Source organism: Haemaphysalis longicornis, unplaced genomic scaffold, assembly GCF_048455015.1.
Source record: "Haemaphysalis longicornis isolate Haplotype H1 unplaced genomic scaffold, Haemaphysalis longicornis Haplotype H1 scaffold_2, whole genome shotgun sequence".
Lineage (NCBI taxonomy): Eukaryota > Metazoa > Arthropoda > Arachnida > Ixodida > Ixodidae > Haemaphysalis > Haemaphysalis longicornis.
In genome coordinates, this window is record NW_027526295.1 from 281,548,905 (window position 1) to 281,566,357 (window position 17,453).

General features: G+C 45.2%; 1 protein-coding gene across 1 annotated transcript in view; it reads right to left on the bottom strand.

Moving 5' to 3' along the window:
- Nucleotides 1-17,452, bottom strand: part of Impbeta11 (importin beta11) — a 58,477-nt gene extending 41,025 nt beyond the window's left edge. Inside the window, exons 1-12 of the mRNA XM_077700753.1 lie at nt 17,179-17,452; nt 11,362-11,462; nt 11,169-11,241; nt 10,016-10,219; nt 9,148-9,277; nt 8,269-8,376; nt 4,631-4,704; nt 4,409-4,508; nt 3,225-3,317; nt 2,122-2,277; nt 1,655-1,695; nt 1,000-1,138 (exon numbers count right to left, since the gene is read on the bottom strand). Coding sequence (XP_077556879.1) covers nt 1,000-1,138; nt 1,655-1,695; nt 2,122-2,277; nt 3,225-3,317; nt 4,409-4,508; nt 4,631-4,704; nt 8,269-8,376; nt 9,148-9,277; nt 10,016-10,219; nt 11,169-11,241; nt 11,362-11,462; nt 17,179-17,313 — 1,354 coding nt within the window. The 5' untranslated portion in view covers nt 17,314-17,452. The remainder of the gene's footprint in view (nt 1-999; nt 1,139-1,654; nt 1,696-2,121; nt 2,278-3,224; nt 3,318-4,408; nt 4,509-4,630; nt 4,705-8,268; nt 8,377-9,147; nt 9,278-10,015; nt 10,220-11,168; nt 11,242-11,361; nt 11,463-17,178) is intronic.
- Nucleotide 17,453: the final 1 nt, after the last annotated feature.

Below are 17,453 nucleotides of genomic sequence, written 5' to 3' on the forward strand. Positions count from 1 at the left end.
AAATCGGTTGTCTGTCCCTTTAAGACATTTTCTATCTGTGCATTTGTAGGTTCTGAGGCTCTACGCAGGATCCATTACCTCCCTCCATCTATCACTTGAACCCTCACCCCTTTCATGAGTCCTTTGCACCACATGTTCATCTTTCTTCATTGTTTTCTTACCCTCCCAGTCTTCCTCCCTCCTACAAAAGTTGAAAGAATAAAGAACCATTGAGTTTCGATTCATTGCACATGCAATGAGGCTGCACATTATCTTTGTACAAGCAAGCCTTACGTGCTCCATGAAATGAAAATTCTGGCATTGTGGGCATCGAATGGCCCCGAAATTCCACGTGCACAATTTCAGGTATGTGCGTGCGCGGAAATTCAATGTGCTTTCGAACAAAAGGGTGCCAAGAGGAGGAATAAAGCATATACACAAAACTGGCACGAGCCCTTGGTGGCTCCACAAGAATGCAAGACTTGTGGCCCTACAGAGGGCCGTGTAATGGCATCAATGTGTCCAGTGTTTGCCAGAAATGCCAGTGGATGACGTGACTCGTGGCTCCATAGTGTGCCAGGTGAACCCGTCAGTTTTCCTGGTGTCTGTCGGAGCTGTTGGAGTGACATACACCGTGTATCGGGACAGAAGGTGCTTCAACGTAGAGGGTACTGCCAGTTTCACCACTGGTTAACCACGGTCGACCACACAAGTAAGGTGACAAGGCCCAAGTGGCAAAAGTGCATGATACCAGCAGAAGAAATAATGGTTACACATTCTAGCCACGTAAGCTGACTTCCGCGCTCCGAGGAATTTGTTCCTTCTCTTGCTGGTTGCTTTAAACACCAGTTCTCATATAACTCCCATGCATTATGAAATATCACCAATGTTTCAATCTAGCGACGACAGCACGACTGAGAACTGGCGCTTTCAGGGACCCCATCTGGCCATTTTTTGTTCTCTTCTACCCAACGTCTCAAGTACTTCTGCTGAAACTGACGGGGAGCAGCGGAGTCTCACCTGCGTCCCTGTTGAGCATCGCCTGGAAGCTGATGGAGCCATCAGCCGGCTGGATGCCCTGCACCATCTCAAGGAGCAAGGGGGCCAGCGTCTCCCGGAACTCGTGGAAGATGGTCAGGAACACCACCTCGCTGCATTGCTGGGACGGGACAGGCGAAGGGGGGTGAAAGAGATGGGCAAACGGCGATGGATGAGCTGGGGCACTGGCCAAAGTACAACAAGAGCTCGCCAGTTGCAAGTGAGAGCAACACGCACCTCAGCCAAGACAAAAAACTGTGGAAGTGCTAGGGGGCATTACATGCACACCTCAAGTCAAGAGCTCAGAAACAGGAAGCAGGTGAGACTGACTGGTTAACTTTCCACACGATGAAGCAGCTAGTACTATGCTGTGATGCACCTGACAGAAAATAAAAATTATTAATAAAACAGTAAGTTGTCTTTTTTTTCTCCATCCGTCCTTTCACGAGCTACAATTGTGAGAAACTATTGCGCACACTTTTCGAAAATAACGGTACGAGTGAATGTATTTGAACAATGAATGGTACACCTGAACACCATACATTATAAGACATCCAGTATGTACTAGAAGGCACAAGAATGAAGGCATAGTTTACTGCAAGGTACACATAGCAAAGTCTTAAAGACATGGACTCACCCGCAGGCAAAACTTCCAGGCTTCTCCACCTCCATCTGATGCTGTGGGTAAATATAAAAGAGGGGTTGTAGGAAAAACCAGGGGACGTCATTGCCATTCTTTCAGGCCACACCAAGCCATTCTAGTAAAGGTTACAAACACAAATTGTACAAACACAGCAGCATACAACCTCACCTTTCATGCACTGGCCAACAAGTGCAAAGCTCTTCACACTATACCGGCACCCAACCCCATCACAAATGTTATAACTGAAAAATGAAGTCTGCTCCTGCAATTACATCCTGTCCAATAGCAACGATAACCTTCGGGTGATTATTTTATACATACACTTGAGATTAATAAGAGGAAATTAATCAGTTAATCATTAGGCAGAAATTAATAATTAACATTTGGAAGAAATTAGATTAGCTGTGCTGCCCTTAAGAAGCTTGAGTGAAGTGACCCCCAATTCTCGTTGGCCTCCTCACCGAATCCCTCTGGGTCGTTGTCCCAGGTGGCCAGCTCCTCTTCGGTGAGCAGAAAGTAGTGCAGCACCAGACGCCGGCACATCTCCGTCACCGTGGAGAACGTGAAGAACTCCGCCTTCACTCGCGCTGCCTCCAGAGTGGCCGGGTCCTGGACGTCTGCAAGGTCGGGGCTCAGCTTTGAAGAGCCCCTCTGGGCAACCACTGACAGCGTAAGCTCCCTCGAAAACTGCATGCGGTGACAAGCAATCTTGGCACTGCCCCTTCCCTGTTTCAAGAGCTCACCCTGGCATCATACATATTGCCACAACTGCAGTGCCAGCCACTCTCCCGTATTTTCTTATGATGAAGCACTTAGGTGATTTTGTTTTTAACCTACCTACGTGCACCTTACTGACTGCACAGAATGCCATAACCTGCCGTTAATTCTATGCAGTTGGGGGCCAGTATGTGTTGAAAAATGGAGGGCTGACACCCCCCCCCCCCCCAACGTCAGCGCTACAGATAATCAACGCTGTAAATAAACAAAAAGCAATACATAATTATCTACTATCCACTTTTCGAAACACTGTGAAACAGAAAGTTGGTTTAATAAATCTTGCTTTCTTTTTATTATTAGCACAGGTAATCCTTTTTATTACCCCCAAAAATATCGTAATGTATAAGTTACCATATTGTTGTGGCTGCTTTTAGTAAACATAAGAAGGTTGGACATCATTCATAACTTTAATTACCATAGCATTTCTCTGCCCCAACAAAAGGTGCTTCAGAGGAAAGTGACCTGCCGCGGCGGCTCAGTGGCTAAGGCATTGCGCTGCTGAGCCCAAAGACGAGGGCTCAAGCCCAGCCCATGTGGGTGCTTTTCAGATGGAGGCGACAAGCAAAACGCCTGTGTGTCGAGATTTCGACACGTGTTCAAAACTAATTTGCAGGCCTCCACTACGGCGCACCTCATAGCCCAGGTGCAGCTACTGCGCATTAAACCACCCAAATTAATCCATCAATTCAGCGGCAATTACACTATGACAGCATGCCAGGCGTGTGGAGTCTGTACTCATGACGCATCCCAAAGGCAGCTCGTCGAAGTTAACAGAATGAGTACGCACCATCAGGAATCTTGGAAGGCGAGTACTCGGCACACGCAATGAGGGCCTTGATCAGGTTGAGGGACTGCACAATGAACCTCTCGAAGAGAAGTCCTGGGACAAGATTGGAGGCAACGCCTTGTTATAGCACCATAGCAGCGGAAAAGCATCCTCATTTGACTGAGAAGGCAAGCACAATTCGGGGGGACAAAGTTACAAATGTGAGTGCGTTGCAAGATTCACGACACACTTCTTGATAGTACATGTAACCTAAAAAGAATATATATACATACATCATGAAGCGCGACTGCTGAAGTAGGAAGGAGGTTATTCTGTGTCAAATATCTCAGGAGTGGGGCGCAACCATCTTTGGTCATCACGAGAAAAATAAGTGTTTGATCACATTGAGAACGGCACTTTTGCTAGAGCAAAAGCATTTGGTTGAAAAAATTTGCTTATTCCTGAGGGCTTCAGTTAATATCACGGGCAAGTGCAAAACCAGGTAACAGAACATCTATCTCAGTACCTTTGACACAGAAAAAATGAAACGCAGTGCTGCAATGGAGCCATTCATGAGCAGAGGGGAAACAAAAAGGCCAACAGGTACGCTTTTGTTCTTTTTCATTGTAAACAGTAAAAGCAGTACCAGTGGTACAAATAATCTTGTAATAGACTGCATTCAGAGAACTGGCAATTACCTCTGCTCCTCTAGCAGTTCACGGCTCGTGCCAGGTAACCCAGCCTCGTCATCGCTTTAGGCAATCCCGTAACGTCAATTTTTAGTAAAAAATGACTCATAAAAATCAATGCCCACGACCAATAGGTACATTGATGAACAGCACATAACTGCATAGTGAACCACAAGCAAAAAACTTAAATTTTAACCTTAAAACTGACCCTTAGTGACTGCTGCTTTACAAATGACCGAGAACATATTACAGTGCACTTGTCCCACTGTCATTAAAAAAAAAATGGGACTCTAGTAGAATGAGGCTCAGGCATGTTCATCATCACAAATCCTGATAATGCAAACACAGGTGTCAAGGAAAAGTGAGATTTACATGGTGCGTATTAAATGCATTGCATCTCAGCAAGAGTTTCTCCCTTAGCACTGGCAACAACACAGAAGGGAAGCAGACACTAGATATGCTATTCTTAACAAATAATTTCCAGCACAATGCATTAAACGCCACAGGCATACATACCCTCTCCAGCCTCAGTGAAGCAGAGGGACACTGCGCACTCCAAAGATGGCTTGATAAACGGGACGTAGGAGAAAGGATGCAGCTCCAAGACATCGTGAAGCTGCGTAAACAAACAAACAAACAATTCAAGAAAACAGCGGAATTGAGAGGAAGGAGCCTCTTCCATCGGTCTCATTGAATAGCAAGAAACTACTGTCAAAACGCACGACCTGCAAAACTCACCACTTTTGTGAACAGCACGACGTACTTCTCACAGATTTGACGAAGGTTGGGGTTGATGCACTTCAGCGTTTTACCTGCAGTGAAAGAACACAATTCAGTAAAACACGAAGCAGTGCCGGCTGAAGAAGCTTGTCCATCAGTGGCTCAGCAGTGAAGCAAGTAATGCAGCAAGCAGGCGAGCAAGCCAGCAAGCAGGCAACCCAATCCTGCTTGTTTCCTGCCTCAAGCTTCTGTGGCCTTAATTAATGAGCAATGCTGCTGGCTTGAAAGCACACACAATGTTGCCTGACAAAAAAATGTTTGGAGAGCACATCACGGCATGCAAGGATGTAACACAATCTTGCCACCTGTTGAGTGGTACAGGAGCATGCAGGGTTCCACCACATGAGAGGGGGTGGATTCTCATCAAACAGCCTCCTCACCCCACTTCCCACAATCTGGCCTCCATAAAAATGACTTGATGCACTTTTCATATACACAACAATAGCTCAGCGAATGCTTTGCCAGCTGAAACTGTAAAGGCGGGTGCTGTAAGCAGCCTAAGTTAAACTATTTATTTTTCTATTTAAAAAAAAAAAGAGGAGGCCATGGCCTCCTTTATCTATGCACTTATTTAAAGGGGTCGTCAAGGATCCTCTGCTGTAACGCTATAGAGCCCATTGAATTGAGCACAGAACAGTTTAAAGGAGCCATGAAGAGAAAACACAAGTTTGGTTCATTTGAAAGATTGCCTCGTTAGAACCATAACGACACCACTTATAACGCAAACTTCGCTCAAATAAGCTACATAATTAGGAAAAAAGGAAATGACCATGCGACCCACCAGCTCTTTTTCCGCAACAGAACCTATGATGTCACTCGAGAATGCTCTGCGATTGGCGGAGGCCGGCAAAAGCAAACGCATGTTAGGCAGGGCTTACAGTTTGCATAGCGAGCTAAATGCCCGTGAAACATACTGCACCTTCTTTTTATGACAAAGAACGGTGGAGTAAACGGTTGAAGTTCCGAACGAACACGCAAGCGTGTATACCAATGCGTACGAAACTACCGCCAGCCGAACTCGACATCTCGCCGTCGCCCCCGTCGCGCAGACGAATTTTCGGGTTCAAGGCTCTTCGGGGCCAACGAACCGTCCCAGCACGCACAGCCGCGACCTTGCTTGGTATCGTAATCCCTTCACAGGAGGTTGGCCGTCATATCGCCAACCAGCAAAGGTAAAAATAGAAACAAGGGGAGTAAGGAACACAGAGCAGCAACGAGATAATGCCACTCGTCGCACAGGTTTCGGTATGGAGGTCGTGTTGGCTTGCTGCTGTCGTTACGAGCTCGTTTACAGTTTACAACCACTGAAAACTTCAGTTTGTTAGAGCACTTTACAATGAAATTTCGTTGCTGTGTTTTGAAATGCCCGTGTAGTATGGGCAAATCGTCGAGGGAGTGCGACATCCCCGCCGGTGAGATCTCCTTTCATGTGCTGCCCAAAGACGAACCTCAGCGAAGCAAGTGGCTACGTTTTGTGAACTTTGCAAACGGAGGAGAAAGAGAGCTAAAGGAAGTATGAGTGTGCTCGCTTCATTTCCGAGGAAGTGATTACGGCAGGGACCCGGACATGCTGGCGCTCGTCGCCGACTTCGTCAAATCGCCTTTCAAAGCGCTCTGACCTTGGGGAAAAAAATTGCCGTACACACCGCGCATTGACGCTCGAATCTTTCTGGTCGGAGCAGAGAGCTCGAGCGAACGGCTTTCCATACACGACACCGGCCAACTGGCATAAGCGATACTGCTACTGAAATTGAAAATACGGCACATACGTACCAGTCTGTATTCGTCCGTCGCGACGGGGCTGACGAGGCAGCGGTGCCGACGGCTGGGCGTTCGTCTGTTGTGGCTATCGCAGAATGGTCGCTTTCCCGTCCACCGCGTATCCCACAACTCTTGCCGCTCGTGCACTTAGAAGCACTGAGCGTTCAAGTGGTGTGAGGTTGTTAAATGCAAGCCCGAGCTCCTCGGCGAGAGTTTTGTTCTCCGGATCAGGCGATTCCATGACTAGGGCTGCGGGTGCACTAGGTTTTACTAGTATTTTTAAAATGGCCGCCGTCTCGGTCGACTCCCGCATGTGGGTGCTATATGGAGTCGACATACTAAGTATCTGTTTCATGGACCGGCTCGTATGATGCCATTGTTCACGTGACTAAATGTGCAATTTTAGCGGGAGATTTAAAATTTTTGCTTAAATTGCCTTATTTCTCAGTGAATAAAGCCTTATTTGCTTCCGGGAAAGCGCTTGGGGTACTATGAAACACCTAATCTTTCGAATAAAACAAACTTTTGTTTTCTCTTCATGGCTCCTTTAAGACAGCATTTTTGGCCACCTTGCGCATTTTATCTCGGGACCTAGGAAAGCTGGAGTTAAAATTTTCTCTGAAGAATACAGCTCAATATAAAAGGCAAGTAACGTTGCCAGCAGATGTTTGGTTCTAACTCTGAAAGGTTTTTTTTTTTTTTTTTCTCAACTGTCATATTACAGAACCTGAATTTGCATTGTCTGGGAATTGCATTGTCTGGGAAGTCAGTTATTAGTGGTGTGATATGAAATATCTTTTCAGCGTTGCATTCCTTATACTAAGTAGTGTCTATTCACATGCTAATACTATTTCCTGATCAGCAGTTCATTTTTTTTTTCTAGTGTTGGCAAACAATAAAAAGGCACTTTTAAGCCAGCATGAGATTTAACTTAACTACTATAAAAGTAATTGAACATTTGAAATCAAGACAAAAAGCTGGGCAACATCTTGAAGTTTCAAGAGATTCTATAAAAAATACAATTGTCCAGCTTTGCACTAGTGGCGTGAAGACTGGGCAAACAGTGAAGCTGGCGGCCACCTAGCTTATTCTTGGTTCGGCTAAGTTTATGCGTGGTTACGCTTGAAGACACAACCAAGCTTTTTGTGTGGTTATGCTTTGAGACTTGGTAAAGTTTTCTGTGTGGTGTCGTCACTAGCCCCCCAAAGAGCAACGATTAAAGCATGCACAATGTACGCGTGCCCACTGGTTTTGCAGTGAAGCTCCAAGGCGAAGAGGGACGGGCGTTTGCTAAGAATTTTTTTAACTTGTTTGGTGGCCATTGTTTGGCTTGTGTGGTCTGGCATCTGGGACACTAATTAAGAAGTTGATTGACGTTATCGCTTCCTGGACTTTTGGCCTTTTTTTTTTTCATTTTGGCATTAATTCTCTTTGCACTATCAAAACTGTACCACTGGTCACAACAAACAACAGAGCGAGTCACCCCACGACACATTTCCAAAGTTGTGCTTGCAACAGTTGTATCGCGCCTACGACAGGTGATGACACGAGTCCCGCCCGAGTGCGGCGAGGCAAAGCTACGTTGAAGTGAGTGGTGCCGGCACGCGTGATGACGTCATCACTTGGCGAGGTTTTCTCGCGCACGTTCGCCAGCCCAGCCACCACCTTAAACTGCATCACTGTTAAAAAAGAAATGTACTTTTGGCCGCGCCCCTTAGTGGGTCACTTTTTCAGAAGGTGGGCCAACTCCTTCAATTTGATGCCCTTGCACCACTGGCGCGTATCCATTTTCATCGAGGGCACGCAAGTGAAGCATAGAGACCAAGGGAACTCACGGCACTGGAGCATGGGCTTCATCCACTGGAACACAAGGGTGAGGAACATTGTGGCCTCTGGGACGCGCCCGGGCTCCTTGAAACCATGCACAACCAGCTTCCGAAGAACTGCAGAGATCCAACCACCCACCACGATAGCCCGATCCATCAGGCATGGGAAATCGGAAAGCACTGGGCCAATCAAGCTGCTGACAGAGTGCACCCGGGCAAGCCCTTCGTCTCTAGACGATAAACCAATCCCTCAACACAAAAAGAATGTCCAGTAGAAGCCCCAGTCCAAAACGTTCAGCAGAAGAAAAAGAACATCACAGTAGAAGCCCAAGTACTGTAGTACAAGTAAATGCCTCACAACAAAGTGTTAGCCAACTACATTCCATTGCAACAAGGTCATATGGAATGCTGCCACAGAATGCACACTTAACAGCCTGGGAACATTCACAGTAAAGTGCTAACTTTGCATCTTTGTAGACATACTATTTTTTTTTGTGAATGAGTCATATGCATTATGTTCAGTAAATATGATCCAAGTACAATAGAATTCTGTTGCTACGTTACCGGTTGCTGAGTATGTCCAGCAGATACATTTGAAAGTTCACCCCAACCATAACATGTTTAGTTCAATGTAAGTTTGGATAATTATATCCCTCACATCATGCCTTTTTATATTGTACGCCCCTAAAAAACAAATCAACAAGAATCTTATCCGTATTTTCTGCTGCCTCAATGGTGAATAAAATGCGTCTAACAAAATTCCCACTACCGGCAATTAAAGGAAAAGGAAAACATATTAAATATACCTGCCAGTATTGAACAGAGCATCCTATTTTGACATTACGTGCCAGGTATAATCAGGGGAACAGAGCACCAAATGCTGCTCACCCTTGAGGCACAGGTACGACTTCTCCAGGGAGATGCCCACGTTGTTCTCGCCGTTTGCCATCTGGCTGAGGAATGCTTCCGTCTGGGTCGTCCACAGCTGCAGGATGAACCCAAAGATGTTGCTCGCAAGCTGAAAAGAGAAAACCAAAACATCACTTCAAGAAACGATTTCCAAAATACCGCCTGATTTTGTTGAGCGAGATGTGAATAACGTAGCCAAGCCCAAGGCTTGATGGCTTCAGGGGCACTGAAAATTGGCCTTGTTACTGAGAGTGAGCACACCCTTAGCTGCTCAGAGTCACAGCCATGTGCAAAGTATTGCAATCTTTTACGCTGCCAAAATGAAAAATAAAAATGCATTTGTAGCAACTGAAAACAGGCACCACAAAACAGATCACAAGCCTTACATAGCTTTCATTGCTTTAAGAACAAAAACAGACACAGTTACTGGGGTAGCATGGCACAGTACAAAATCCGGTCGTTTGCAATGAGTTACCCTTTAAGCTGGGTACGTCTGAAAAGTGCCAATGCAGTCTTTAAAGAAATGTTGGGGGAGACAAATGGCTGGCTTAAATTTCAGAGTGTTGCAGTACCCCTGTCTTAATTACTATAGGACAGGGCAGCAAAAGGCGAGAGGTACAAAAAGCTGCGTTACAGCAGAGCATGTTGCCACCAACTATACACTGCTCGAACAGGCCGCCTCATTTGGGAGCATTCTTTACCACAGGGATCAAATTATGTCATATTCTATAGCCTGTACTCTTTATCATGCTAGTTATGACCGCAGAAGGACCTAAACCTCGGGTTGCACTGATCTTGGCGCCCATTTCGGATGTCTTGGATTACGCAAACTGTGTGCGTGACCGACCTCCTGGAAGACCCTGCGGTCGCCAGCCAGGCGCTTGGACGCCAGAGACTTGGTCACGTGGTGCAGCACCAGCAGACTCCTCTGCTGGGGGAGGTCCTCGGGGTTCCGGACGACCTGCAGCAGAGTGGGCACCAACTCGGGCCACTCTGTCGGGCAGTCGAAGCGCGCCACCTTGGACACCAGCACGGCAAGCTGCAGGGCAAGCTGCAAGGGGAACGGGCGCTCGCTAGAGCGCGCTACGAGAGAGAGGGTGTGCTGTCCACGGCTAGTGGGGCAAAAGGGGGTCCCTTTTGCTATGAAACTTTCTGCTGAGGAACTCCTACAGTCAGCAGCACCCCTGCTGGCCATGCTCATCAGCTGGTTTCACAAGTTTTATTTGTTGACATAAATAGTTTTATTTCTCAATTTTCTTGGCACAACGTTTTATGGTACACTCTAAATAACTAGAGTACAGAGTCCAGTACATAAAAAAATTGTATGAGTTTTCTAGGGAACTGCTGCGTTCTATGCAACTTTTTTATCGCAAAAAGGCCCCACATTCTCCGTTGGTTGCCCCCCCCCCCCCCCCTTCTCAGCAAGACAGACCTCTATCTTCTAGTACACTGTACTCTTGTTGTGAAAAATCTGGTCGCTGAGGCTACATTCCACCTCACAAGAAGGATGCAAGAGCCTGAAAGCTTCAAAATGGCAATGCCATTTTTGTTCTGCACCTACAGCATCCGAAAATACACGAGTGGCAGAAAGAAAACACTTTCAGAATAGATCTCCACTCACCTTCTGTCTTGATAACAATGCAAGACAATCTAGTTGTCCAGATTGCAAAAGATTTAAAATTATTGGCAAGTATCTTCAGAAGTTTTTAGTAATAACCACAAATAGCACCAAACTTTAAGTAGGCAAATTTGATACGTTTCTATATAGCATTTGTAATTTTTAGCAAAATATTTTTGGATCTTATTTCTGGCCACTTCCGGACTTAAAAATGTTTTGGAACATTTCATGGTTTATTTATTTGTAAATATTGCAGCAATCATTGTGCCTAAACAATGCCTCACTTGCTCACATGAAGAGTTAATAATTGAACACATCATAATTTGCAATAAACAACCCCTTTTGCCGGGTTACACTTGTCATCAGAAATGCAAAAACTTGCCTGGTTGACTGGCTCATAGAAGTTTGATATCATCTTCTGCCTGAGAATCTTCTTCTCATCTTCAGATATTGCACTGCAAGTATCAAAAAAAGGGGTGGTGAATGTTCACTTCATGTGTTGTGCCTGGGCAATACTTCCACTGCACATATTTAGGCAATCTATGGCTTAAAAAAGGGCACACTTTTATACTCACTTTGTCGCCGTTTTCCTCCAGTACCTTTCGATGCCATTCTTTATGTACAACACTGCCAGCCACCGCACATTGACTTCTAAACTGTGGTCTGAAAAGATTGACTGAGAGAGGCAGGAAAAAAAAGGAATCGAATGGGTAAGTCAAAACAAGCAGGAAAAACATGAAGGAAGGAACGCATAGACCACAATTGAGGCGAAATTGCCAACCTTTATCGTTTCACATCTGTATTAAAGTAAGTTTGATTCAGGAAGACCTGCATGATGCAATGGTCAAAGCGAATGCTGTCTCTACAGGTAACCTGGCTTCAGCCAAGTACTTTGCATAGAATCCCCCATATTTAGCCAAGGTAGTACCTGGGCTAAAAAGGCAATGTGCAGTTTCTACAGTGTAGGAGGCCATGGGACAGTGACATCTTTTTCTAATCCACTTCAAGAAAGATAAAAATGCGATTCTGATGGTGCCTGGAAACTGGATATTTAACAAGCACTGTTCAAGTTCATTCTCCCCCTCTCTCTCTCTCTTGCATAGATTGCATGAATGCCAAATTAATTTAAGTGAGAAGGGCAGATCGGTGAAAGGAAAACTATGAAGCAGCGCACAACAGGCAAAATAAGACGGCACAGGCTTGTGCACGCCACGTTTGTGCAGTTAAATTATGTGATAAAACTCGCAGCAAGATTAGTTTTACCACTCTTGTAGCAGTTGTGGAAGAAAAGGGCAGTTTTGGGACAGACATTTTACTATATAATGCAAGCTATTTAGAATTTTTTTTCGTGTTGATTCCGACATAAAGGTCAGAAGAAACCTGGCTGCTTATATAAAAAGAAAAAAGCAAATTGAGGCACACTGCGACGACACCATTACAGAAAATGGCAATTGTATTTACTGCCAAACGACCTCTGATTGACTTGCCTATGTAAGAATAGTATCAAAATCCTTGAATAAACAAATATATTACGTTTTGAGAAGCCATATGCACACCTTGAAGTTACACCTTTAGTCTTATTTCGTGTATCTTGAAAGGTTCCAGGCTTTGGTGAAGTTCTTCCCTCCAACATTTTCATGGGATAAAAATTATTTCCTTTGTTTATTAGTAAGCAGTGCTCACATAGAAGGTCAATGAAGTTTCTGTTACGAGCCACACATCAGCGGATGACTTTGAAACCGCTTGTCATTATGTTTTCACAATAAAACTTTGAGGCTACGGTAATTATATGGCGGCAGACCATTATGATATGCTCATGTACGGATGCAGACGACAGATTCCAATAAGAAATAGGTGCACACATCCTCAAGCCTTCACTTTTGCTTTGTAGTCACCGTGTCCACTGAACGCGCTTAGTTGTCAAATCCAGCCTCACTCGCGACTGCCCACAATGCAAACACAGCATTTTGAAGGTTCGACAAGCATTCGTCCCTGAAAGCTTCTCTGTGCATAAGCCCAAACTTGAGTGAACTATACTCGGTGACAACTTAAGAACGGCACCGGAAGTTGCCGCTGTGCCTTATCACCGTGGCCGGATGTTTCTCCACACGGCGCAAGTAGGGCATTACTGGAAATATTTTGAACATGGCGTGAGCCGTTTCCGTGATTTTTTGGACTTAATATGCTTATAGACAACTCCAGTGATGAAAAACAAACTGCGTGAGACTAGGCAGACGATATCACGCATTCATAGCGTGATATGAAAACGCACCCTTTCAAAACGCACACGCACTGACGTCACGGGTCCGGCACTTTGGCGGAGTGATACACTACATGAGGTGGTGCTGTTCTTGAGTTGTAACCGAGTATAGAATATAGAGTGGTTCAAACGCCCCACAGGCCCATGTATTAAAAGTGAGGCAAAAGAAGGGGTCGAACCGTTTAGGGGTGCTGCGAGTGTTACCCCCCCCATGGTGGTGCAGCGGATACAGTACTTGGCTCCTACGTGAAAAACCTGGGTTCAGATCTCCCTCCGAGACAGTCCTTTTCCTTTTTTAATTGGTTAAACATTTAAAGTTGTAACGTAGCCAGTGCCTTTTATTTTACTGCGGAAAAAAGATAACATAAGCTAACCCCATTTGCAAATCAAGAACTGGCCTTTCTGTTTTCTTCCCATCGATACAAAATACACTAAACAGAACCTTTTTGCGTGCACCATAATTGAAATGGCCATGTAACGAGTGTTGTGTAGCAAAACTTAATGCCCTTTTTAAAGGTGTAACAAAGCTGAATTCATGCACGTCGCTTAGAAATGAAGGTCGTGGTATAAATTTAAATAAAACAGAATTTAACCTGCTAACAGAAAACAGAATTTAACTAAAAACCGTTTCAGTGAAACGATATCTACCGTAGTTTCTATATCATATGTGCCTGATTAAGCTGCGGCTCTATACTCACCAAAACGGCACGTGTAAACTTTAAATTTTACAAATGCGACCGGACACAGCACAATAAAATTACAAACATTTAGTTTCTAACCAGGACCACTGACCTCGACATAGAAAAATTTTCGATTCGTGCAAGCTTGCTGAAAAATTACTCGACGTAACGGCACTGAGCCATACAACGTACACGCTGATCCGGACACTCAAGAACGGCATTTCCTTTTATCTAGAGTTACAATGACAATTGAGCTTGCCTCTTGCCTTATCAGATGTCAGTCGGCCAGTTGCAAAGGCGGTAAATGAAAGCAGAACACACAGATGGCCACGGGCACGGCTTGCGCAGCAGTGCAGACGAAGCAGACGATCATCACCGACTACAGCTGGGGTAATCTTTGTTATTCATCCAGCGAATTCTGGTGCAATTAGCTATTAATATTAAATAATTTGGCCACACAAACAACAATTGCACATTTTGGTTTCTTTTTTTGTTATTGGTGAGAACATGTGTCATATACGTTAGCGAAGAAGCATACTCCCTCGCAGATGACGAGTTCATGGCTGCATCGCGCTGAAGCACAATACATGCAAACGTTGCGACATGACAAGCCCTGTTCCATTTAATTTCATCACATAATTTTCTTCAAAAATATTCCACACAGAGCGTTTTTCAAAGCAATGGTGAACAATTATCACAATTGTTTTGTTCATTTTTTTAGTTGCACCTTTTCTCGGGTTAGATGTAACTGCAAAAGTGTGCGATATTGCTTGGATCTCTGTCAATTGAAGTTTTTTATTCGTGGTGATGAAACTTTATTGGCATGCCTTCGTATATGACTGGACTTTTGCTCATGCTGCATGTCCTCCTTACAGTTTTTTTTTTTCGCCTTATAGCAGTAACTGAGAACGAATGCGTAGCCTACGGCTGCGCCGATAGTTCCCAGAAATATATGTGTCCAGTTATGTACGTGTTTGCTGTAGGCAGGGAAGCTGCAGAAGTAATTCCAGCCAGTTCATGGCCGATGTGTTAGTATGAGTCCTTGTTTCTCTTCGTGCTATAGCTATTTTTGAAGTGCGTTATGGGTTGGCTGTTTTAAATGCCCCCCCCCCCCCCCCCCCCCCCCCCCCCCTTTCCTTTACCAACAACCACACAACATGACGAACACAATAATTTTCTGCACAGCCACAGTATATGGTGAAGTTTAGGCAATTTTGTATGCCTAATAAGGTGCACTAAAACCTGGATGTAGCGAACCTCTATGTAATGAATTCCTGAATTTAACGAAATTTTTCCATTCCCCATTGCCACTCCTATTGAAGCCCGTGTGTTCGCGAGCTCTATGTAACGAAACGTCGTGGCAGTTAACCCTGATGCAACGAAGTCGGTGAGCTGATAAGTCATTGTTTTTTGCACTTTTACTCAAAAATCGACCGGTAAAAGGAACTAAATTGATGAATACTAGCACTACCGTAAGGAGCCAGCAGCGATGAAAACGTCTGGAATCGCTTTAACACAAAATTCGTCACGATGACGATGAACAGGGGGCTAGCACCAACCTGTGGCTAACTTAGCGGTGACTTCTGGTTTTGCTTGTGTAGCATGACCCCCCCCCCCCCCCCCCCCGATCTAGTAACAGTAACTACCCTTCAGATGAGTTTCCACGTCTGAGTGCGATTTCGGTTCCAGACTTAAGTTTTGAGGTGCTAGGCTGTCCTGCCAGCGTGTAGTCGCACGTCTCTACTTCTATCTGTGGTATCGGTTCTTCAGTGATGAGTGCTGCTGCTAGAAAACGAAAAGTTGTGTCTTTTCAAGAAAAGCGCACGATTTTACGTGCCGTGTCCGCTGGCGAGGAAGAAGACTGTTGTCGCCTGGTATAGTATCCCAGCTGGCACCCTCTCAACAATGAGGGCGGTAAAGAGCGTCACGTTTGCAAAAAGGCACTCTATCAGCGTAAGTGTGGTTGTTGTAGCGCATTAAGGCGCCGGAAAGCGTCAAAGGGCAAAAGTGATACTTAAGTTACGTTTTTAATATGGGGTAGGTGACTTTGCATCTTTGGAGCCCCGTGTAGTAGTGCCTAAGCTAGAGCAAAAGCAGGAGGTGCAAGTCACCCAGTTTTTCACTGAAAAATAAATTAATGAAGGGTAAGTTCATCTTTACGGATGTCTAGCATTTTGGCTTCATTTCTGCTTCAATCCCACGAGCCTTAAATCGAAACCTGCATGTAACGAAAAATTGCAGACTTTTGTCAATTTCGTTACATCCAGGTTTACCTGTATTATGTAAAAAAATGGCTCAGCCAGGATTTGAGCCCGGGTCCTCTGTGTAAAAGCCCAGTACTGTACCCACTGCGCTACGATGGAGGGGTAACATTTGAAGCGCCCCAAACAGTTTGACCCCTTTTTTTGGCTCACATTTTGGGGCGCATTTGAACCACTCTATACTTTTAGTTCACTCTACCCGAACTGTTTGCTGCTTGTAAATCAAAAATATTCAGCAGCAGTGCTTGGATCATGCGTTGCAGGTTTTACAAAAAATGAGGCTTTTGCAGCCACATGCCCAAAACATGCATGGTGGCACAGCTAGAAGCAAATGGTGCAGTACCTACACAGTTTGAGAAATTTTCAGTAGATTAAATGCAGCTTTTTTTTTTCGGCAACTTGTGATAGTAAGATGCAGTTTTCAGCACTATGTTTTCTAAATAAGACTTCGATCCCCATATCTTCCCTTTGCAGAACCGAGTGTTTTGGCGCCTAACCCAGAAAAGGCATTAATCATCTGAGTCATCTTTTCGTGGGTAACGAACTTGCCTGCAAAGAGCTTCGAAACTACGCCGTGCTCTTTTAAAATAGAATATTGTGGGAGTCTTTCATTCCGACAAATGTTTGAGCACCCGTTACATTTAGCAACGAAAAGACAAGAAATCACGTGGTATATTTTCCCGTTTGCCTCGCACGTAGCCGTAAGTTAACGCTGAAACACTTATGCTACGCTGTGGAACTCAACCTCCAACTGATGAGGCCCACAATTTTTGGTATAACATAGCAGAACTGAAAATCAGTGCCGGCTCTGAAATTACGCAGACAACCCTCTTGCAACATGATCACGCATGCAGCAGGCAACCTTCCGTGTCCCATATACGAAATGCCACAAAATTTGTGGAACTACGAGAGTTCAACACGCAGTCATCCTTAAAATGACAGCACGTGCCGCCTGTTGACCGCGCTACACCCCCGAAAGCAATCGCGCCGCGCTGTGGGAAGGCCGGCGCCTGCACTGGGCTGCATCAGTTGCCGAGGAGCGTGCTTCCCGTTAATGTAAACACGATGGCTACACCGTGCGATTCGCTGAATTGTCAGATCGGTTTCTCTATACCGTCTGCGCCTTTTTTGGCGGATATTTTACGCGGTTTCTGCCGAAGAGGGTCTGCAAAATTCACTCGAGCAGCTTACCAACAAAGCCGAGTAAAACCATTTCTCGGTTTCCCAACACTTCAGCTGCTGCTCAGCAGGCTTTAGCTGCTCGGCGTTCTGGCTGGCCGCTTTTCGAAGTGTTTCCAAAACAACCGCACAGTTCTCCTGATTCATAGTGTCACTTTCACGAGGTCTCTCTTCCAGCCACTATTTACAATCCCGCACTCACGTCACTCGTGTAGGCCGCCATTACAGCCCATGAAAACGAGATGCGGAAATAGCGGAGAAAAGCCGATTTCCGGCATTTCCGGTTC